At 41.1% G+C, this 23,006-nt stretch overlaps 1 protein-coding gene across 2 annotated transcripts; it reads right to left on the bottom strand.

Annotated features, from left to right (window-relative positions):
• Positions 1-662: 662 nt before the first annotated feature.
• On the bottom strand, positions 663-15,595 carry kif7 (kinesin family member 7). 2 transcript variants are annotated; one of them, XM_027004544.3, is made up of 19 exons: positions 15,502-15,595; positions 14,196-14,592; positions 13,449-13,649; positions 11,137-11,524; positions 10,350-10,890; positions 9,684-9,827; positions 8,777-8,971; positions 8,367-8,506; positions 7,808-7,935; positions 7,246-7,407; positions 6,685-6,887; positions 5,665-5,862; positions 5,267-5,392; positions 4,658-4,834; positions 4,058-4,273; positions 3,387-3,593; positions 2,426-2,624; positions 1,375-1,527; positions 663-1,096 (listed from the first exon to the last, which is right to left on the bottom strand). In XM_027004544.3, the coding sequence occupies exons 2-19, from the start codon at positions 14,521-14,523 to the stop codon at positions 741-743; spliced, it is 4,062 nt and encodes a 1,353-aa protein (XP_026860345.2). In that variant the 5' UTR covers positions 14,524-14,592; positions 15,502-15,595; the 3' UTR covers positions 663-740. The 2 variants fall into 2 exon arrangements, with proteins under 2 accessions (XP_026860345.2, XP_026860347.2); XM_027004546.3 differs by having other exon boundaries at positions 8,367-8,461.
• Positions 15,596-23,006: the final 7,411 nt, after the last annotated feature.

Below are 23,006 nucleotides of genomic sequence, written 5' to 3'. Positions count from 1 at the left end.
ACTGCAGTTTTCCTCATTATAGACAAGGGTGGCCAGCCGTCTGGTTTTAGGCCGGACAGTCCCGTTTTTCCGCGCCGTCTTCCGCCTGGCATAGACTGACACCCATTTGTCATCTTTTTTGAGTGTACTTGCTTTCCGTTAATCAGTTTAGCGAGTCAGTGTCACACAGCTGTCGATGCAAAGACCGTGCATGAATTGGATCGCCTCGTAGCTCACCTACCGACTAGCCGCAGAAAGGCTAAATGCAGGTCAGAGACGATGCTTGCAACGATGTAAAAATACAAAAAATAAAAGTGTGCAGAATACTGCAAGTAGGTGCCAAGTTTGGTTTCACATAAATTTACATTTTAGGTTTTTAGATAAAATTGGTCAGCTATTAGCTATTTAGCTAGATAGGTTATGGTTTAAATTTTCTGTGTTGTACAATCATATCCACATCTACTTTATATCCTCCTTCTTGGGGGTATGATGTACTAGTTTTAGGGGTTATTAAAGTGGCCATCCTATTGTAAACCAATATTTAGAACATGCAAAGGTGGACATAAAATTACATTTTAAAAAAGCAATAAAATAGTCTTTTTATAATGTACACAAAATGTGAGAGAGAGAAAATATTTTAAAACATTAATTTAACAAAAAACAGTGTAATTTATCACTGAAAATACAGACAGACAGTTTAATTAAAAGTAATGCACAATGATAATAAGAGTAAACCAGTTCGTCTGGCCAAAAGAATGTTTCTACATTGGATTTTTCCGAACATCAATAATTGCAGAATTTGAACCAATGGGTCCTGTATTTAGGCTTGACCTCCGAAATTCCCTCCGTGCTTTGTTAACGGACAATGAGGTTGCTCCGTTCCAAGGCACATTGTTCACGGACTGGACAATTCTATTGGCGGGAAGCTCACAAGCTGCCCTCTGCCGAAGCTCCTCCATGCAGTTCTGATCTTCAGTTGGAAGTGAAGAGCGCCTCCACGTGGGGGGCAGGGGCGCGTTCACCAACTCCCGCATTTCCTCCCTTGACTTGTGCACAGGTTCAGGAGTGGATTTAGAACTTTCTCCAGCTCCTTTGTAGTGCACCCTCTCTGCTGCGCCTACAATGCAAATCATGCACATACAGTACACACCAGTATGATATGACGTGATAGAAAATATTTACTGTATATTTTATAAAACTTCCACACACATCGACTCACATACCTACACTCCTGCAAGAAAGAAAAATTGTAAAAATGTGTAAAAAAAAGTGTAACTAGAGATTCTTTATTTTTCTTGTACTGTTACACTTAAAAAGATGATGGAATATTTTACTAAAGAGTACAGAGAAGGCTCCATAAACTGGTACATTATAATGAGCGATCTGATTGCTCACCCTTGCTCTGATCTCCGGACTGACAAGTCGGCCCACACATGTCCCTGATTTTATCGCTGAGCTCCAGATTGGCTGCCTTACATAGGCTCAGCTCTTTGCTGAGGTTGTGGATCAAGCCCTCATACTGTCGCTGCCTACCAGCCAAACCTTCATCTGTGGATAGAGGAAAGCAATCCGAATATGTTTCACCAACATCTGAGTCTTCCACCTTCACAGCATCGAGTGAGAAACATTCTCCTTTGGAGCATCTTGGACACCTTCAGTATATATGATAAGATATATGACTCAACTTTTGCGACCTAAGGAAAAAACAGCTTGCAACAATTAATGTCCTGCTAAACATATTTCTAACCTACTGTTTAATGCTGGTCATAAAATAAACTCGATTAGGTTTTAGAGGCAATTAAGCAAAACAATTAAAAGCATTTCACGAGAGCATATTTTCATAAGAAACATCCAGGTATAATAAAGTCCTAGAGAGAAAAGCATGTTAGATGCTGCAGTCCTTGCTCAGATGCCATGGTGCTTTGTCAAAGTAATTTGGCTACCTGAATCACTGTTTTATAACAATGATAATGATGATGATCATCATTCTCTTCATTTATCTTTTGCTTTTCCTGATGCTTTATCGTCCCTGCAGTTAGTAATGCAGAATGTCAAATGCAGATGCCAGCCTTCCCTGCCTTTCCGACAATTAGTGCTTTTTTGTTTCCACAGCAATAATGGCAATTAACAGAGCTCAATGACTGGCCACTGCCACCAGCTTCTTATTCTGAACCTGTCTGTTTTGCCACTTAGATCATGTGTTTTTGTTCAGTAACCACTACCTTGTGAAGAACCCAAACCGATGGTCGGTTGACAACATGTGGTTTTAAGTTCATTATTAGCACACATGGGCTTTAGGGCTGCATTGTGTAGTTTCTTTATATTCCTAAAAGGTAGTTGTTGAGGGAGAAATAAAAATCACTCTCTGGTCATAGAGTCCAATCAAGTACTGTTCCTTTTATCTAGTAAAGAAGAATGGTGAGAATTTAAAGAGTCCAAGTCCCACCTCGGCACTGCTGCAGGAGAAGCTGCACATTCCTTTCGTGTTCTTTCTGCTGCTGGGTAAGCCGGCGGTCTGTGTCCAGCTGTTGGCGCTCCAGGGCTGCCTCCAACCACACCACCAGGCGCTGCTGCTCCTCCATCCGCATCTCCAGCTCGGCCAGAGCCATCTGCAGTCTCCGCTCCTCCTCCCGCAGGGACACCACCTTCACGCACGCAAAATATTAAAGGCAAAGTAAAATGGTTCACACGACACCAGGGTACACATTCTTAAATGTATCTTTTGCTGTGATGCCATGCATATTTTTGCACTTAAGGCCTAAAGAGCCAGTGTCATGAGGATTCTGCTTTTCACGCAATTATACTCGTAGCAGGCTAGCTATACAGACATATTAGGCTTTTTCTACATTATTTATCTGTGGTGAGGCTGTTTGCCTTAATATCTGTAATGTGTCATAATTTTCAACGACTTAGGACATTCAGAGCAATACAGGTAGTGGGGTTTGCTTTGCCATATAATTTAACGCAAACGCCCATTTCCAGCCTGCATTTGGGCTTTGAAGACAGCTACATTTTATATGCACCATTTGATTTCAGTATAAGCTGATTTATAATATTTATACAGTTCAGCCTGACTTCTCTGGAATCACAAGATTGCCAGACTGAGATGTTCTGCAGGATTTGATATAATCGGCTAGGTAGAATGACTACCCAATCATAGCACATGAATTTCACAGGATGAAGAAAAAATCATAGTAAATAAAACCTTGGAAAAAAACAACTTATGAATGTACTTTAAGTAAAATGTAGCTCAGTTGAAACGATGTTAGTAATCAAATAAAATACAGTTTTATTAAACTACTTTTAGAAGTGCAATGAATGTAAAAAGTACTCATCTACAGTAACAAAAGTATATACAATTCATTACAACATTGTAATTGTCTCCCAGTAACTCAGAGTGTGCAGACCTTATCAAAGTACTTGCAGAGCAGGGCACGTGTCTCAGAGGCAGACAGGTAGGTGAGTTTGGCCATCAGGTTCATCTCCCACTGGGTGAGCATGCTGCCCGAGGCCCTTAGCTGCCTCTGTCTCTGTGTGATGGCCTCGTTCTTGTATTCGATGGCAGCGTCCAGCGCCTCGATTGCCTCATCCAGCTGGAACAGAGTGCGCTCCTCCTGAATGGCAGTTAGGGAAGGAACGTGGGGTTAATGGAGGTCACCAGAGCTGCACAGCTTGGTGGGTGGAGGAATGCCAGGCTGCTTGGAACTGCAGGATCACAGGACTACGGGTTTCACAATGCCCTGGACTTCATGGTTTACTTTCATTGTTGGGCATGTTCACTTTAGCAACCATAAAAAAGATTATAATGGTGTGCTTAACACAGACACCTTTAGGAATCTCTTATCTACATGGCAGTGTTAGTGTGCTAAACGCTCTGAAACAAAATATCTACATCAATGCACAATCACAAAGTCACGTTAATATTACAACACAAATATACCTTCATTTACCTTCTACATCAAAGGGGAAAACTAGAAGGAAAAACAAACAAATAAACAAACGACCAAAGTAAACAATGCTGCCTTTAGGTTCACTGACCAAAGCACACACCCAGGTATGCCACAAGCCCTGGACCCACCTCAGGAGAGAGCAGGTTACCCTGCCGCAGTTTCTCATCCAGCTCCACTCTCTGCTTGAGGAGCTGCTCCTTCTCCTGCCGCAGGCTGGAGATCTCCTGCCGGATGTGCTGCGAGTCCTGCGCACTGCTGCTGCGAAGCTGCCCGCTGCGTGCGCTCAGCTCCCGCTCCAGCGACTCGATGCGGCTCGACAGCACCTCCAGGTTGTTGCTCAGAGCCTGCCGGGTGTGTGTGTGTGTGTGTGTGTGTGTGTGTGTGTGTGTGTGTATGTGTGTGCGCACGTGTGTGCATTAGACCTTCAGAGGGAGCTACTGGACATCTGCTTCAGCTATGTATTGGAATCTGAGAATGTCTGACATATCTGCTTTATTATGACTACGACATAACGTGGATATTGAGGATCCTGATGCTAACAAAAGGTCTTCGCTTTCCATCTGTCATAATACTTTTTCATGACAGAGAGAAAGAACTAAGAAAATCAATTTCAGTTAAATGTTTTTGCAAGCTCAGAATATCTGCATATTAATTTGACACCTAACAGCAGTGCCCCGCAACACAATGAACGTGGCAAGTCAAAGGCTGAAGGTGCTGCCCTCACAGACCTGGCTAGAGCGGAGTCGTTTGGTCTCCAGGCTGCTGCGTTCCAGGAGCAGAGCCTCCTTCTTGGCCAGGATCTCTGCTCTCTTGGTCAGTTCCCCATCCAGGTCCTCCAGACCTCTCCTCTGTTCCAGAACCTTTTCCATCTCCTCATCCAGCCAGCGCTTCTGCTCCTCAATCTTCTGCTCAGGACGCAAAGGTCAACGGCAGTCAAAAAAAAAAAAAGGGATGGCAGGGGTTTGAAATATGCACTCTATTTTTATTTGATTTTTGGCTAGAGCAGTGGGGACGTGCACACTTTGAGACATGATGAAACATGTTTACAGCATAGAAGGCAATAACACCTTTATCAACAGCACATGCTCAAATACCAGGGTGAGAGAGTGTGATCTTAAAACATGCTGAAACAAGCCACAAGACAACCTAAACTACAAACACTAAGGCTACCAATTACAGAATGCAACAGGAAAATGCCAAACCACACATACACAAAAATCCACAAAGAAAATACCTGTCAAGTAGCCTCTAACTTGGTTTAGCTTTAGAAAGATTTTTATAAAGATTCCATTTGAGTGTTTGGATAAGTCTGTGGCTAGCCTTTTCTCAGTTTATACCTGCTGTTCCTCTAGTGAGATGACAGACCCATTACTGCCGCTTCTCCTCTGCCTCTGGAAGGCAGCGATCTTCTCCGTCTTAATCTGTAGGATCTTCTGCTGCTGCTTGTTCTTGATTTCCAGCTCCTACGCACAGGCAGGGAAGACATGCTCAAATAATCACAGATCTGTCATACTTATGAAGCAGACATTTATGAGATCTTTTGCCTAGTTGGACTAGGCTTTATCTACCTAGCTTAGACCAAAATTGCTAAACGGGAAGAGGCAAAAAAACCAGCACAATATGTTGCTAAGGCAGCTTTTTTTAGCCTAAAGGGGCCTGCTGGAGCCTGCTGGGGCTCAGGCTCTTGAGGCAGGCCACACACGCGTGCGTGTGTGTGAGTGTGTGTGTCACTCGCCTTTACACGCTGCTTGCCCCGCTGCATCTCGCTCTCCAGCCTCCTCTTCTGCTGGCTCTCCTGGCGCAGGCGGCGGTGGAGGTGCTCCTGCTGCTGTCGCAGGCTTTGCACGCTGCGCTCCAGCTCCTGCACACGCCGCTCGCTCTGCGCTGACAGTGAAGCCAGCTGCGCCGTGTCCCGCTGCCTCTGCTTCAGCACCTGCAGGTCGGCCCGCAAAAAAAACCAAACAAACAAAAAAACTAAACAAAAAACACGTCCTGACCGAAGGACTGCATTCTGGCACCCAAAAGGGTTCTGATGTAGTATCGAAGAAAGGATAAAATTAAGGTTTGGAAAAGTATCAAATTATAACTCTATTATTCTTCTACCCTTTCTCTCTTCTGAGCGCTAGTCAAATGCTGTGTAAAGTTTTATATGCAACAGTTTTTGTATTGTGTTGAAAAATTCAAACCTCATAATGAAAGAAACACTGAAACTGCATGTAGCACTGCACCTCTATTACTCAGACATGTTAACGACTTACATTTCATCATATTTTTGACTCTAAAATATTTAGTTAGAGTTTAAAGTCGACATGTTGCAAAAGTGTGTCTCTTGATGCAGCAGGTTTTACTGCGTGAACTATTACACAAATACCTTTTGGTATTTGGTAGGTACTATGAGGCTAAATTCCTTGCTCGAGTACATATGTGTAGCAAGTAGAAGAAGGATGGTATGCAGACTGTTATAGCAGCAGTTCGGAGGCCTAAAGGGCATTCCAATGAGTAAATGTTCAGTAAACAGTCCAGAACACCTGCCATCCACTGAATACCAAAATTAAAATCTAAAATTTTAGATTATACTGTATAAAAGGATAGAAATGCTCATGAATGAAATATCAGAAATAAAACTGCCATTGTGGTTTTGGGGGGGGGGGGAGATCCAGTACACACTCGCATAACACGTTATGTCCACGTCACACAGACACTCTAGCTACCAGCCTCTGGCGAGGTCATCACTACCATGGACTTATAGCCTGACCTGCACTTTGCTGTGTGCAGCTGCGATCTTCCTCCTGCACTCCTGGGCTTTGGAGCAGTCGGCAGCGTCGCGGCTGCCCTGCGCCTCAAGGTCCTGCAGCTGCTTCTGGGCCTCAGTGAGCTCAGCCCGGGCCTGCTCTGCTTCCTGCTCCAGTTCGGCCACCTTCCGGCTATACTGCCTGTTCATCGTCTGCGCATCTTTGCCTGCACGCATGCCGGGAAGTCATCAGGGGACAGAACAGAATGAAAGGGGGGAAAAAAAGAAGAAAATTACAAAGCCCTGAACTGTGCTTAAGTTCTTATTTATCTATAGGAATTCACATAGCATTGCATCTTAAAAGCCATCATACTTGTAAATATTACATTATACCAGTGGTTTGTGTATTTTTGTACATGCCTTGTGTTTGTATTTCTCCTGCTCTACTGCTATATAGTCTGAAGACTTAAACATATGCATGGAGGGTTGCAGGACTAGAAACGCCCCTCGTGGATTTATTTACACTCACACACACACACACACACTAATAACATGGAAGCATTATGGTGTGGTTAGCAGTGTCACCTGTTTTGACCAGCTCCTTGATGAGCTCCTCCTTCATGCGGATGGTGATGGACAGCTCCCTGATCTTCTGTTGGGCCAATAGCAGCCCCCGCTCGGAGCCCAGCTCCCACACACACCCCTTCAGGCTCTCCAGCACTGAACTCTCCCCTACACTGCTGCTGGCTGTCCAACACACGCAGCAGGCAGAACAAAAACGGATACTAAACTGCTGCTGCTCATTTACATTATGCAAATAAATTTTTTGCCAAAAAACAAACAAACCAAAAAACACCACTGCTAGTGTAAAATACTAAAGCAAGCATTGAGCAAATAGGAACAAGCCAACTGGTCTCTGCCAAAATGACAACATGTTAACTCCCATCATTTAAATGTTTTTATCACCCTAGAATTCTGGGAAAATTATTCCATTAATACAAAAACAGCCACACAGAACTGTCCTTGTTGCTCAATTTCAATGAACGCTAGAAAAGAAGGTAAGTAAAACAAATAAGCATTTAAGCTTACAGCCGGCAGCCAGAAAGCAGTGACCAGGATGTTTAAACAGCTTCAGTGCTGAACTCACATGTACGCCTGTTGCTGTGTAATGCTGGAGGGTAGCCTGATCCCAGCACCTGAGACAGAGGTGCTCTAGCTTTTCCAGATGAACCTTGAAATGGTGCATCTTTCTTTGACCAGGTAGTATGCATGCACCTGTACAAGACCATGTATGCAAGGCTATGAATACAATCCAAATCAACAGTCCAAATTCTACTTACAACGTCCCCAGGTAACGCATACATCAATAAATCACATTATAGAGAAAGCAAACAATATAACCACAATTTTCTTTTAGCCAATTATTAACTTTAAGTGCAAAAAAGGAAAAAAGCTTCTTTCTTGGTGGGTTTTTGTATAACCACCCAAAAGTTACAACTGAAAAATGTTTTTAGAAAACCGTTTCCTCAATAATACAAAACCTAAATCTCATGAGAATTTCCTGCACCCTTCTTTGTATTCCTGCATAGCTTGTTAGCATGTTCAGATGCAAACATAACAAACAAAACAAAACAAAACAAACCCACTAATGTGCCATTATGTGCGAAGGGTGAAGACCACCATTCCTACAGCGATCACCTCCATACCTGCGATTGTCGCTGCCTCCTCTGACGTGAGTATCCTCTCCTTCTCGGTCCTCTGACTCATTCTCCATGTCCCCATGTCCAGCCTCCCACTGGGCCTGTTCGGAAAAAGAACAGGCACCCGTCGAAGTGCCTGGGTTGGCCTGAAAGCACAGAACCCAGAAACAACAGCAATAACTATTGCACCATGAGGCAGACACCTACAGCAGGTTTAATAACACTAAATTATTATATGTAGTCCATAACCAACAACGTTGCTTGTACAAGGACGCTGTAGATGTTCAAATTACACAGTTCTGATCTATGCATTAAAACACAGCGGCGTCTGCATCATGTAAACTAAAACTTATTTTTGACTGGTAGCATATTCAAATAGCAAAATAAGTGTTGGGTTAGCAAGGAAAATAATCTACCTGTTGTGAAGGGCTTTCCCCAGGGTCTCCATTGTAGAGAGGGATAAAATAGCCTGGGGCGAGTGTTACTTGTACTGAGCTGATGGGTGCAGTGTGGGGTCTCCGTTTCAGGTGCAGCTGACCCATGCTGCCTGGCTGGGCCAGCAGACTATGCAGCTCTGCAATGAGGTCCTGCTGCTCCTGGAGCCTATCGCTCTGAAAGGGAGATCACAAAACTTTACCTACACTGCCAGCAAGCACCTCGACTCTGCTAGCTCATTTGACTGCCTAGATGACATTGATGAGTGGATGTCTCAGCTGCCTTCAGAAAAAAAAATAAATGCACGGGCGATGGCTGCAGAACAGCCTTCCATGACGGTAGATGACCTCTGTACCATCTCCAAGGACTGTGACGTTCACCTTCACTGCTGACAGTGGGAAACCTATATGTGCTTTTGTGTCAACAAGACCGGATTACTCCAAAGCTCCTTTATGTGGCCTGCCAAAGAGCCCTATTACTAATTTACTGCGTTCGGAACGCTGCTGCCAGAACCCACTCATGCACCAGAATGAGGGATCACATTCCACTGGCTCTCATCTCCCTTTATTAGGTATTCGCGTCTTTCAGAATTTATTTTAGAATTTATTAATATTTAAATGTCTTCAAGCCCCTTTGCCCTTTTCCACCTTATCAAATTAATATTAGATATGATCATATAATTTGCTATGTAATCTGTTGGTGAGCCTTGAAACTGACCTGATTTCAATGATTAATTTTCATAATAATTAATATTTACTCTATAAAGCACTTTGAACATTTTTTTTATAAGTGCAATTTTTTAATATTATAACTATTATTTAACATATGTCCTAAAGCCAGGTTGTCTAAATTTTAAGTTCAGGTGTATATGAAAGAAAAATGCCTTACCTGCTGCTTGTACTGCTCCATTGCATCTTCTAGTGCAGACAGAAAGTCGGTATTCTCTTGCTCTAATTGATGGATCTGTTCTAGTAACTGGGAAATGGAGTCATCTTTCTCCCTGCTCCACTCCTCCTTCACATGATTCAGCTCCTGACATACCAGAGGCAATAACATCTAACCCGATTTTGAATATACCTTCAGTGTAATACCAAGACTCATTATCGGAGTCATACCTAGAATTGTGAAGGATATTATAACAATATAATCTGTGACAATCTGTAAATGTTGTTTCATGTTATGTTCATTCATCATGATTATTAACAATATAAAAATTAATTAACTGTTTGGGAAACAACTCACATATTTTGCAGATATGTATGTTTGTAAACTCATGTATTTTCTTGTCTCATTTCCATTAAAAAATATTTCATTCAGACATGCTTACTATAACTAGAAGCCACCTGGCATCATGCCTAAACCACCCGGCTACTATTAGTATCCCTGCATCATTAACAAAATCAGCATTTTGAGGTGAAGGACTCTTTTAAAGTTTTTAGTTAATGTACTGAACAGAACTGTCTTACAGTATTACGTTTAGCTTACAAATACTGCATGTGTATATACAACTTGCAGGAAAACATGCCACCTAGCCTTGTGCCCTACGTGGCCCACCTGAACCTTCAGAAGTGTTCGGCCCCTTTTCAGTGCGGCTGTGTCCTCAGTGGAGCTGCTCTCGATGCCGCTGTCCGGCCCCGAGGCCGTGGTCAGGCCGCTTCGCTCCTCCTCCACGGCGCACAGCCACTCCTTGACCCGCAGCTGCTGCCCAGCATTCAGCGTCCCCTCCCCTCGCAACTCTGTCAGCAGCCTGTAGGCCGAGTCCGTGCATGTCCTGTAGTGGGCGCTCTCTGCCTGCAGCTTGTTCATGTCTGGCTCGAGGGGCCGTGCCCGACGCTCGGGGTCCGAGCGGGCAAGGATTCGCGTCTCTGAGCGCTGCCGGTTCTCCAGGGCCCGTCTGAGGGCTTTGATTTGGAGCTCCAGGCTTTCCACCCTGTCGGGCTCCCCACGACAATTCACCATGACCCGGTTTTGGATGTTGCGAGCCCGTTTGGCATAATTGAGGGTGTTGAGGCTCTCATCAAAGTCAGAGGATGAGGGACTAATGCAGGCGATCATGAGTGTTTTTGCATTGCCTCCAAGGGAGTCTTTTAAGATTCTGAGAAAATGGACAAAATGCATAATTTTGCATTCTATTCTTACAAAAAGAAAATGCGTAAACAGCTTCTTTTTTTTTACCACACAAAAGTAAATAAATAATGAAATGTTAGAAATTGGGCCTGTTATGTTTTAAACCTCAGTAACTTGAGATACATAAATTAACAGAATTCAAAAGATTTGCCTTCCAAAAAATCATCATCATCCTTACAACCCACAAATGGGAACTGTACATCTCGCGTCATACCTGGTGATTTTTGAGTCTCTGTAAGGAATATGTGTGCCTTTTCTCTTAGGGTCCCCTAGCGCCCCGATCACATTTCCTAGGGCAAGGAGTCCACTGTTGATCTGAATGCTCTCCTTGAGCCGCTCTCCGGTGTTCCCTGTTCTGACGATTCGCTCAGACCCGGCCAGGTCCACAAAGTGGAACTTGGAGGAGAGGACTTGGAGGCCTCCGCCAGCGGCCCTAGATCCACCGCGCCGCTGCTCCATGAGCACGGTGAAGATGGTGTGGGAGCGGCTGGAGCACGGGTTCATCTGGGTGGCTCCTGTGTGGCGAGCCGTGTTCCCAGATTCTAAAAGGCTCAAGACCTCATCGAGCCCCTCCACCTCACACTCCTTCACTCCACAGAGAACTGCGGGAAAGCATGTGGGAAAAAAACATAAAACACTTTCCAATGAGTATCATTCAGTGCCTTCAAAGCAGTCAGGCACTTCGGAACTTGGATTGTATCCAAGCTGTACCATGTGCTGCCTGTGGCTAGAAGCCTAGAGGGAATGTAATTGGCTGTATTCCCAGGGGAGAGGCACAGAATAACAGGGCTGGGCAATAAAGTGAAATAGCCTATATTATTATGATAATATGAAATTAACAGTTAAGGAATTTTAAGTATCTTGGTGTCGTAAGTGATGGATAATATTTGGTTTATATGTGGTTTATTTTTGGGATATTGAAAAGAATTACACCGACCCAAATTCTTAACTGCATTCACCAGATCTTAACTATGATGTCTGCCAGGTATTTCACATGTAAAAAGATAAACATTAAACACCCTGAGGTTGCAGATTAGAACTAAACAGTGATACAAGTGTCAATATAAAGGTTATTTCATTCTTCTCACAATTTTGTTCTACCACAGAAACAATTTACCTTTTTTTTTTTTTTTTACATTTTCAGTGTACACATATATTGCAAAATAAAATAAATTTTAGAAATGATCACAACCTTGAAAATTGGGCTATATCATTCAGGTCTAAGTGGCCCCGAGTAGAGCGCATTCAGTCATTCACATACATTGTCAAACAGCAAATCAAGCAGTGCCTCTCATATGAGCATGCTGAGAAACTCAGCAATGCGGCAAGAGTAGAATAGCTTATTCACAAGGCCTCCAACACGCCTGTGAAAGGACCGCAGACGAGGCCCCCTGCAGTTCCTTGCTGCTACATATGCCACATTGAAATGGTTCACAAAACCCCACGCGTTTTGGGAGTGTGCTACTACCAACTATCTCTGGCCAGACGCGGCATCTGCGATGTCTGATGCCATAGACCTCTGTTAAACTGCTTCACCCTAACCTCTTTCTTCTAAGTGATAACCGCTCTATGGCTCCACTGCTGCATAAAAGAAGACAACGAGCAACAAAGCTTCATGTATGCTACACTGCAAAAACTGGTCTTGTAATGCATTTATTAACCTAATTTTTTCATGTTAATAAGAAAGCATTCAGGAAGTGTCAGAACACAAGGGGCAAAACAATCAGAGAATAGAGAATAGAGTTTTTAACAGTAGACTTTCTTCTGATGTTTGTAACCAAAAATTGAATGCCCTGAACCCATTTCACAAAAACAGTTTAAAAATATTCAGATTGAAGCGTAAGTGCTTCCTTAGTGTTGCTCATCTGAAATGACAGCTAAAAATTAGTTGATGCATTTCCTATCTAAAGGAATAGACTAATCTGAGATCTATTGGACATTTATCAGAAAATGGCAACTGTCTGCATCATCCTCAGTGAGAGCTGTGGGCATACTGCGCTTACAAATAAGCCCCCCCAAATGCGTCTGTAAATTGTTTATTTGAGCTCCACTTATTCCATGAGCTTTTAAATCTTTCACATGTCAAAACACAATGGAGCAGTTTGTCCTTTTGCTACAGTTGAAATGATGAGAGTACTTATGTTTTCTGCTTTCTTTCAGTACGCAGAATGAAGTGAAATGATTCGTACCCTTGCTTGAAAATGTTAAGTGCAAGAACTTCAGAATACTCCACACTGACTTTATTGTTACACAAAAATTTGCTTAAGAATACTCACCACAGTAACTTACAAATTTGCCTTAACACTAAAGTTTTTTTGGATTAATCTCATTGCTTTCTTAAGTATTTTCACTGAATATTCTACATACTCAAATATAAATATCACCTGCATGATAAGTGATATTGAAATGTCTGTGCAAATCCCTGTGTTCCAATGAAAAACCATGACATTTGGCCTAGACATTTCACAGGCTGCACAAGAAACACTAAAGTTGCTTCCACAGGCCAAAAAAACTCTGGCTCCTCACCTATGTTGCCCTTGTCATCTTCCCGGATATGAATATCCTTGCTTGCTGTCTCAATCTCCAAAAGGTCTCTGAAGATCTCCTTGTAAACCTCAAGGTAGGACACTCTGACGGAGAAGTCGCTGAGGTCATTCTCATCCAGTAACTTGAAGATCTCGGCCACAGCTCTGGGAATGATCCCTTGTTCATCATCTCTAAAGGAGGCTTCAGCCAAAAACCAGCATTGGGTTAGTAATAGTTGTCCGCAGCCAAATGCCAAAAAGCAAGATCTCAGATGGCAAGAGGGGCTGTGGTTTCGAGCAGTGACAGCTGCATCGGGGGAAGTGTTGTTGGCATCGCAAATGTGTGTGAACTCATAGGGAGATTTTAACTAGAATCAGGCAAGCCTCTTCTAACCCAGAAAACTGATGGCCTTGATGCAGCCCAGAAAATATATCGATGTCACGAGCAGCTCTGGAGAAATAAGACTGGTGACAAACTAAAATAACTCCAGGCATATTATACTCTGTTTCCTAGAACATGATTATTGCATAATACAGAATGCTGACATGGCACACCTTACTTATATTTACTTATATTTTTGTGTAACATGGTTGAAAATAGGCATGTACATGTTTTTGTGACCACAATGAACTTTTTTTAGTGGATTGCTACATGAACATGTTATAGTGACCTTTTGTGACCTCCATCATATTACAGAGGCCATGCTGTTGTAGTGTTGATGAGCTTAAAAAAACCCAAAGCACTCACATATGTTAGCTTCTCCAATTGTGTAGGTTTTGCCTGAGCCGGTCTGACCGTAAGCAAACACTGTGGCATTGAAACCCTGAAAGAAAGCCTCAACAAGTGGCTGGACACAGGCCACGTACACTTCTTCCTGAGTGGAACCTTCCTCAAAGACAAAATCGGAGTGGAAGCAACGATCATGGCCGAGAGTAACCCTTCTGTCTTCTGGGTGGGTTGTGATGCAGCTCTCATGGCTGTGTAGGACCTCTTTAGGGAGAAGAGGCCGTATTCGCACTGCTACCTGCACTGCAGTTTCCTCTGCCTTGCCCTGGCTGGCCACTTTGGGAGACATGGCAAAGCCAATTAACAGTCCCCAGAACCTCTGTAGACCTGTGGCATGATTGTGGTTATTTCAAGATCGCTGAAAACAGTCAAGCAAAAATGGTAGTTAGAAAAATATAACTTTGATAACTTTTACTGCTATGGTGCAAACTTTTTGAGAAAAAAAGAGCTTGCTGTCATAACTCATGACTCAGATCATTTTTAATTATTTTTTAAAAAGTGGACCAATGAAAAGCACGCTTAAAAAATGGTCTCCGTTTAAATGAATTGGACATTAACTTGTAACATTAAATTAACTTATTACATGAAATTAAAAACTACTTATCTACAGAGTTTGCATTTCTATACAGAAACATTTTGTTAAAAAGGTTGAAAAACACTTAGAAAAAATCTGAATTATAATAATGGTAGGCAAGGGGGGAAACTTTTTCATGACTGCAACAATGTTACCATAATTACGCAATTTGCAGTATAATATGCAAAATACATTGTAATAAATGTAATTACATTGTAACATAGAAATGTTGCTCGTCAAAGTTGCAAGCGAGTCACTTCGGCTAATTTTGCTTTTAATGCTGCAAATTTTACAAGATGCATTTGTACAGCCACAAGGCTAACATTATCACGATATTTGGTAAACTAGATGGATAACAAACAAACAACTGACTGGTGAGCGCTTTGGTTAACCCTTCAATTGCATTCTTTAACCTAAGCGTTTTCTGACATTTCTCGAGTTTTCCTCTGAAATATAACTTCGTTAGCTTTGATGCTATCTACAAGGCATAGCTCGCGGAAACCCTCAAGCTAGCAAGCTAGCTACTTAAAGAAAACGAAAAAGTTGATGTGTCCTGCATTCACCTCTTGAAATGTTAAACATTTTATACGAACGGAAATTTGGTTCTCTGTATATGGGGTCGGTTAAAATTGATCATCCGAAACTGTAAACCGTGGCCACTTGTAATAGCCTATAATAAACTTCTCAACTTACTGTTGTTTTCGACTCCATCTTTCTGTTCGAGACACATCCCAGTCAGGGACACAATCCTGAGATTTTCAACTAGTTGAGGGATGCAGTGATGTCATGTAGTCGGCTTCCCAAATGCCTGTATTAAATGAGGTTGCCTGCAGAGTAGGCAAATAGCTAAGAGTTCCTCTAACAAACATTCCTCGAGACAAGGGACACGTTGTAAGGCTAGAATGCCTTTAGGATTAAGATACTTGGATGAGAGCTACATCATATTTCATGGAAATATAAACCCAGATGATGTAGTATCAGAGTAAAGCAATATAGGCATCTACCCTCATGAATGTACCCTTGAAGCAGGTTTGGAGTTCCACACTAAGGTGTCTTTCTCTCCCTCTTGTAGGGTGTTTGGTAGGCCAAAACATGAAAACGAATGATTATCTCTCTCGTTCCTAGTCAGTCTCACCATATGTGGCTCTCACCATGTGTACCATCCAGCATTTAAAAAGTCTAAATGGAAAATGACCTGACGGGGGTTGCACCCCTGATGCTTTTAGAAATGACTTGTTAGAAGGCACTGCACCTTCGAACCTGCTCCCATGTTTTCTAATATTTCTTGGGTTGCATTTCTTAGATGAGAAGACATTGATAGGATATAATTACTCAGATATATTTGACTTGCTTAAGCTTTGTGACAGACAAGGACATACAATTTACAATACGTTGCTTGATTTCTCATATGAATAGGCACCTCCACTTTAAATTAATCTTTTGAAACCTATAACAATTAATATCATTTTGGCTGTAGCCTGCTTGCATTAAGTGCCAAAAGTAAGGATTCTCAATCCTTCCCAAGGCCACACTTTGCAGTATTTATGCACTGCATCACTTGTGGTAGCCATGGCTACATGCTGTATGAAAATGAGTTATACCCTCACAATCACAATCACTGCCACTAAATCGCCATAAGAAAACGAAGTGCTGTTATAAAAATACTAAGCCATTGATTTCATTGACCAGTCTCAGAGCTGATGGGAACAGAATAATACTGCATCTATCCATCTTTTCATGTTTTCACAATTATAAGATGGATATTTCCAGATTTTAATGCATAGCTGAATTGTGATGCATTCTTTCTGAATTGTGACAAAGCTTTAAAAAATAATACAATGTGATTCATAGTGTTGTGTGCAAATATTTAAGACTATTTAAAATATAATCACTACTGATTGTTCTGTTCAAGAAAGAAACAATAACTTCATTGAATTGTTTTTATTTCAGAGTTTGCTTAAAATAACATTTCAGCAAATAACTTAAGAAGTGAGTAATGAACAAATATTTTGGAACACAAAGAATCATAATGAATGATAATAGCAAAGAATCCTGGGTTATTTATGCATGACCTTACCAGCATGACCAAATAAATATCTAAATCTTCTTATAGTTTTTCATTTCAATCAGCTATTGATCTTCTGCCATTTATCTGGCATTTAATGTTGATTTATGTTAGCAGTCAAAAGCAAAGTATACCAGTACTATTTTAGAAAGAAACATTTGCTGGGGTGTGCGTGTGTTTGCATCCTGCTCACTGAGGTAGACTATGACTTGTTGTCGCAGTTGACATATTTTCAACAACAAAATCACTAGTCTTCCACAGTGCCCAGAACTAAAGGTTTTAGCATAAACAATAATGTTTACACTGAATATTTACGAAGGTTTATTTTCCATTTTTATTAGACACTGTGAATAAAGGGCGTTGACTTAGAAATTAATATCAGAACCAAAAACATGTGAATTTAAATGAATGCACATAAATAGTTAGTAATAAACAGTTTGTCATTTCCATAGTATAAAATAAGGAATAACATTGGGGCCAGTTATATATACAGCTGTTAAATTCATTCTCAATTATGCCACATTTCTATAAACATCCACAATTATATCTATTTAGTTGAGCATTGAGCATATACACTTGAAGTGTTTCAACTCAAAAGTAAAAGACCTTTATGGAGTGGTCTCAGAGAGCCTCTTCTAATATAAGGCGAATTACACAGCCCTGGAAAAAATATGTCTTGAGTTAATAATGTCATGGCGCTGAATCCACATGCCCTTTCCACAAACCATGCAGCCTAGTCCGTATTCTCTTTTATATCTGAGGGCTGTTTCCAGGGTCCTTGTTTCACTGGACAATCCAGGGTTTGCCCAGTGACAGTCAGGCTCTTGCCTTGCTAAAAGTAATCAACACAGGCATGCTGCTCTTATGAAACAGATTTATTGGTTTGTGCCAAGCATTTAGAATTCCAGCAACTGAATAATTATGTCTGTGGTTCAGTGAACAACAGCATAAGAGCATGGAGTAATTCTAATCAAATTCAATAGGTTGGATGTTTCTCTCCTGCTTACCTTACCCCTCCTGATATATGTCTTTCCATCTGTCTATCCATTCACTCGTTATGCATGCATGCATTCATTCATCTATTTGAATATGACAAAAACAAATCAGGATATGTGACAACAATGATAAAAACTAAAGGTTCAGCAGAATTAGTAAAACTAGCGGAAACACTCTAGGTTTGCTGCCATTGATAAGAGATTCCAGCACTCAGTGTCTAGGGAATGAGAAAGAAATTGTGATAAATTTAGATACATTTGTCAAAGTAAAGCGGCTTAAGTACCTTGACAATAACTCTTTCAAATCATGGCATGTATGTGTGTATTCAAAAATTTCCTAAAGAACTCTTGAGAATATTTGGTCCTAGGGGAATAGAATGGTTGCCATGTTGAACAGTAATGCATTATTAAAAGCTGAAATTATATCCCCTAGATGCAATGAAAGCCTTACATTCTGTTCTGCCAGTGATGTGGCTCAGCAGGGAGAGATGGCCAAGAACAGCAGTGCTTAGTTCTGCCCTTGTGCCATGTGAATGGGAACTAATGATCACGATAAGTGCCTGAGCAATTTGGCAGACTTACGACTCATAAACCATAGGCAATCATTCTTATGACTACTCCAAAAGAAAAAGAGAAAGACAATGCAAGCTACAGAAACACGCTATATAAAAAAAAGAATCCACTCCTTAAAATTAAACTGACCTATTTTAAGAATTTGTGATGAAAAGGCAAGCTGTCAGAATAAGTGACAAAAATGGAGGTGGAGCAAAGTTTACCGATCAGCTTCCAGGAAGGAACTAATGTTCTATACAGAATAGGTTTATTATTGGTGGGTTCTTATATCCATATAAGAATTAACATCACAGGTTGATAAAATAACCACATTTTGGTGTTTCTAAGCGAACAAAAAAGTAGGCAATAGAAATATATAATTCATAGACATAAACATGACAACGCACATATACCGTGCATGGTTCACAATTATACAGCCACTTGAAAAAATTCTTAACTTTACAAAATGCTAAATTTGAACAGTAGTGATAGTTCCTTGTAGGTTGCAGATATTACTTCATGCAAATGTGACCAGAGTTCTACAATTCCTTCTGTAATTCTCTATCAAAAATAAGGTGATTGGGAAAGGAAACAGAGCAAATAGCATATGGCCGAGGAAGATAACAGTACATATCACATCCACAAAATGAGGTGAAATTAATATTTCGCTGGGAGCGCAAAATAATGCAGTAGCATTTACTTTGAAAAACCATGCCTTTAAGGTACAATACTCTCCTCCCCTTATGCTGTGATTTGATTACACTGCCATCATCAAACAAGCTTGTTACTGGGGAGAACATGACAGAAATATTTTACAGGGCTTTTTATTCAATTCTCCTTTCATTAATTTCTCTGTCCTCCGCGCTGGGTTGAAATGGTTTGCTGAGGGATTTATGGAAAAAGGAATGGAGCCTCACTCAATCTTTTTTCTCCTCTATCTCACTCTCTTGCTCTCTCTCTATGGTATGGCTCCCCCCCCCCCCCCCCAGGGGGGAAGATTAGGTTTAGAGGAAACCAATCAGCCCAGACAACCTGCTGTATGCTTTCCCTGTGACTGTACTGTACGAAACAATATGATACAGCACTATGTTCAAATACACCAAGGAGGCACCATATTACCCCTAATGAAAGATGACAATAAAAATAATGGGGAATCTCTTATCAATTTAGTTATGGCAAGATAGACATATATTAATGGCTGTGATGAATACAAACACAATCATAGGGGCAAATTGAACAATAATGCTGGATGCACTTTAAAAAGGAATTTGTATGTTCAGCAGTACAATTTTGTATGGAATTACAGTTTTACACAAGATACACAAAGTGCAGTGAGCTACAATTATGGAAGCTGTTGGATTAATTATTCAGATTCCATGTTATTTACATCTTTAGAAAAGAGGATTATATATCAATATTAATTTTAAAGAGTGCTGTGTTGTATCATTGTTGCTTTGACTACAGATTAGGCTTGAACTGGACATTTAGTTCTTTCATAAAAACAATATAGCTAAACCCTTGAGTTTATATATTACAAATATAGTATAAAACACCATCATTATTTTCTCCAGCTCTCATGTCAAAGACAGGAACAGTGATAACTTGATTCCTCAGTATTTTATTTAAGGAGCAGTAACCTCTGAAATGTAAAATGAAATGTGAAATGAAAGGGAAAAACAAAGAAGATTAAGCTATTAGTAGCCAGACTTTTGTGAATAAAATCAGACTCGCTCAATCCCACAAGCTTTCATGAACTTCTAAACACATTAGCAGTTTCTATGCAGACTGTTCTTTTGAGTGATATCGACAGAGTCGAAGTGAGGGGCTATTGTTCAACGTAGGCTAAGCAGAGTCCTGGCCTCCCACTTCAGGTATGAGCTCAGCTCCTGGGCTACAGGAAGGCACCTGCCATGAGATAGCTTCTAACCAAGGCCCCTTGCTGGGTAACATGGCATGCTTGACCCCAGCATCAACCTTCGGGGGCTACAGTTCCTTCCCTCATAGGCAGAGACTTTTTTGGTCTTTTTAAAACTCATTAAAACTATGAGCATTGTTAGCATTTGTAGACTGAACCCTTTCTTTATTCTGTCCTGAACAGCAGGGGCAGGTGGACATGCAGTGTGATCGAGTCGCTGTCTGAGAACAGATTCATCAGACTGCTATTGCTCGCTGAAAAGAACTGGCATGTGGGTCTCTTCAGCACACATAGCAATCGTTCTAAGCACACCAGTCCTTCAGAGCGGAAGGAGTCAACTTATGGCTTAGTGCATCCTTTCAGGAATAACCTGGTCTCCCTGACTCTGCACTCCAAAGAGTCATTGTCCCCCCCTCCTCATAAAAGACTACATCAAAAATGGTCTGTGCCCCTTTGGCCCCCAGGGACCACAAGCCCTGTCTGCTTAGTCCTCCACCACAGATTGTAATAGTACATCAAATGTGTCCTTAAATGGAGCCTCTTTGCGCACATTCTGTCATGTTTTGATCTCCCTTTTTTTCCCTCACGCCCTGGTGCTTCAAAAGAGCTAGTCTACTCCTTCAAAAGCCCATAGGCCTCTATAAAGATTGCTGTAAAACTGTCGCACTTCCATAACCTAAACTCACCTACTCTCACATCAGATAAAGGCATTGTTTATTGTGCGACTACTGTTTTTTGACAACAGGCGAAATCTGCAAGTGTGTGTGTGTGTGTGTGTGTGTGTGTGTGTGTGTGTGCATGCATGTCGTGTACTAATAATTACAGTGTACTAGGGAATACCAAAAATACACATCTGGTTTGGGTGGTAGTTTTAGCTTAATGTGCACAGAAGAAAGCACCATCTAAGTGAATCTTCAACAACGTTGTTGAGTATCTCTTGTGTTTTTATTATGTCCTAAGGGAATCCACGTTGCACGCTGAAGAGAAGGTCTGGTGGTGACACAGAGATAGACATACTGATTCACAGATATGTTTATAACTACATAAAACATATAATTACCAACAATCAAATATCATTTGCTAAGTTATTCTTTTAAGTAACACCGCATATTTAGTACTCACCTCAACATCAAACCTGCTGTCTGAACAGCAAGTGTTGTGAGAATGCCACAGCACAGAGAAGAACGCATGCATATTATTGAAATGTGGAACTGCAATTAGGTGCCGTTCATTACATCAAAGTAAATGTTGCAAATGTGTTTCTCTCTCAGTAGGCAAAAAATGCACAATAATGATCCTACATGAACATTATTGAAAAGGGCACTAAACGATTTATCATGACACCGAATTTATTCTTTAAACTGTAAATTCATAATACAATAAGTACATTGAATTATCAGGCCTCAGGACAAAATTTAATTAAATACATGGAGCAACTGGAATTGGCAAACAGGCGTTTGCGTTTTTATAGTATTATCTGCATCCGTTTGATCAGTTTGTTTTTTAAACGGAGCTGTCCAGCTATCGGTGCTGAAACAGTGCTCAAAATCGGATCAGAGGGCCTCCGCCAGTGGACCCGTGTTTGTGTCACACACTGACACTAATAAGAAAGACAGCAATCTTGTGTATTTAAAAGGCCCTTAATCCAAACTCTGACAAATCCAAATTGAATATTAAGTGAAATACCCTCGGAGGAATTGAAAAGCACGTCAATGTGGCCCTTCGTTAATTCACTGTGACGATTCTTTTCATTATCCTGTTGCTTAATTTCTTAAAACAAAACCAAAGCATTATTTTGCTGGCATTTCCACGAAACTGTATCTGTTACTTATAGTAGGATATAATTTAGTTTCGACTTGCTGAGAAAACATTATTCTGAGTTTAAGTATCACCCTCCTAATAATCGTTAGGCAAATGACAAACGCAAACTTACGAACGGCGGGTAAGTATAAAACTGAGAATAAAATATTAAGAGTGGAAAAAAATGAACATTTAACGACACGGCAGTTTTGTGCCGTCTCGAGAGGTCATTCTTACGAATAGCACCGTCTTTAACGAAAACAGACTACACCGACAGATTTATTTAAATTATCAGTCAGGTTCAGTGCTGTTGGCTTATACAAAAATTTACGCGATTAAATGAAATATCGAGGATGTAAGACCGAGAGATGAGCCGAAAAGTGTGTTATTAAAATAATTCTACCTGTTGCTTCGTCCAGTGACGCCTGTGAATCGCACGCGTTCAGCCATATCAGGACAAATCACCAAGAATATTAGGAAGTACGAAAAGGTGGAATACACACTGTGAACACGTTGCCCGAAGACATTCTTGTTCGACTGTGCCTCTTCCAGCAATGGTTGTCCAAATGAAGTTAAAATTTAATCGAACACTCTCTCGTCCTTCCACTATGTGGTGTATCTTATGGAGCAGCATGCATTTCTGGCTGTTATTCCTATCTGGCAATAGCATGCTCTGACACTAATTGCTGCCGCATGTTCTGACTTCTTTCCGCACCATGTGCAGTGAACAGTTCCAGTTTTGATTCTAACGCTGCTTCTTAAAGGCGAGATCCGTTCGACCGACAGGTGGCCTGTCAATTTCACGAGCATGACGTAACCATTATTAAAATAATAATAATAAAAAAACACCTTCATAACAAGAGTCCCTCTG

This window comes from Electrophorus electricus, chromosome 3, assembly GCF_041902795.1.
Source record: "Electrophorus electricus isolate QZ-2024a chromosome 3, ASM4190279v1, whole genome shotgun sequence".
Classification (NCBI taxonomy): Eukaryota; Metazoa; Chordata; class Actinopteri; order Gymnotiformes; family Gymnotidae; genus Electrophorus; species Electrophorus electricus.
The sequence above is the reverse complement of the archived record's forward strand: the minus strand, read 5'-3'. Positions and strand labels throughout refer to the sequence as shown.

Coding starts and splice junctions, on each gene's coding strand:
- kif7 (XM_027004544.3), bottom strand. CDS start 14,523: ATGTCTCCCAAAGTGGCCAGCCAGGGCAAGGCAGAGGAAACTGCAGTG. Junction 9,828..10,349: donor GAACACTTCTGAAGGTTCAG/GTGGGCCACGTA, acceptor CTGGTATGTCAG/GAGCTGAATCATGTGAAGGA. Junction 8,507..8,776: donor GGGAAAGCCCTTCACAACAG/GTAGATTATTTT, acceptor CTGTGCTTTCAG/GCCAACCCAGGCACTTCGAC.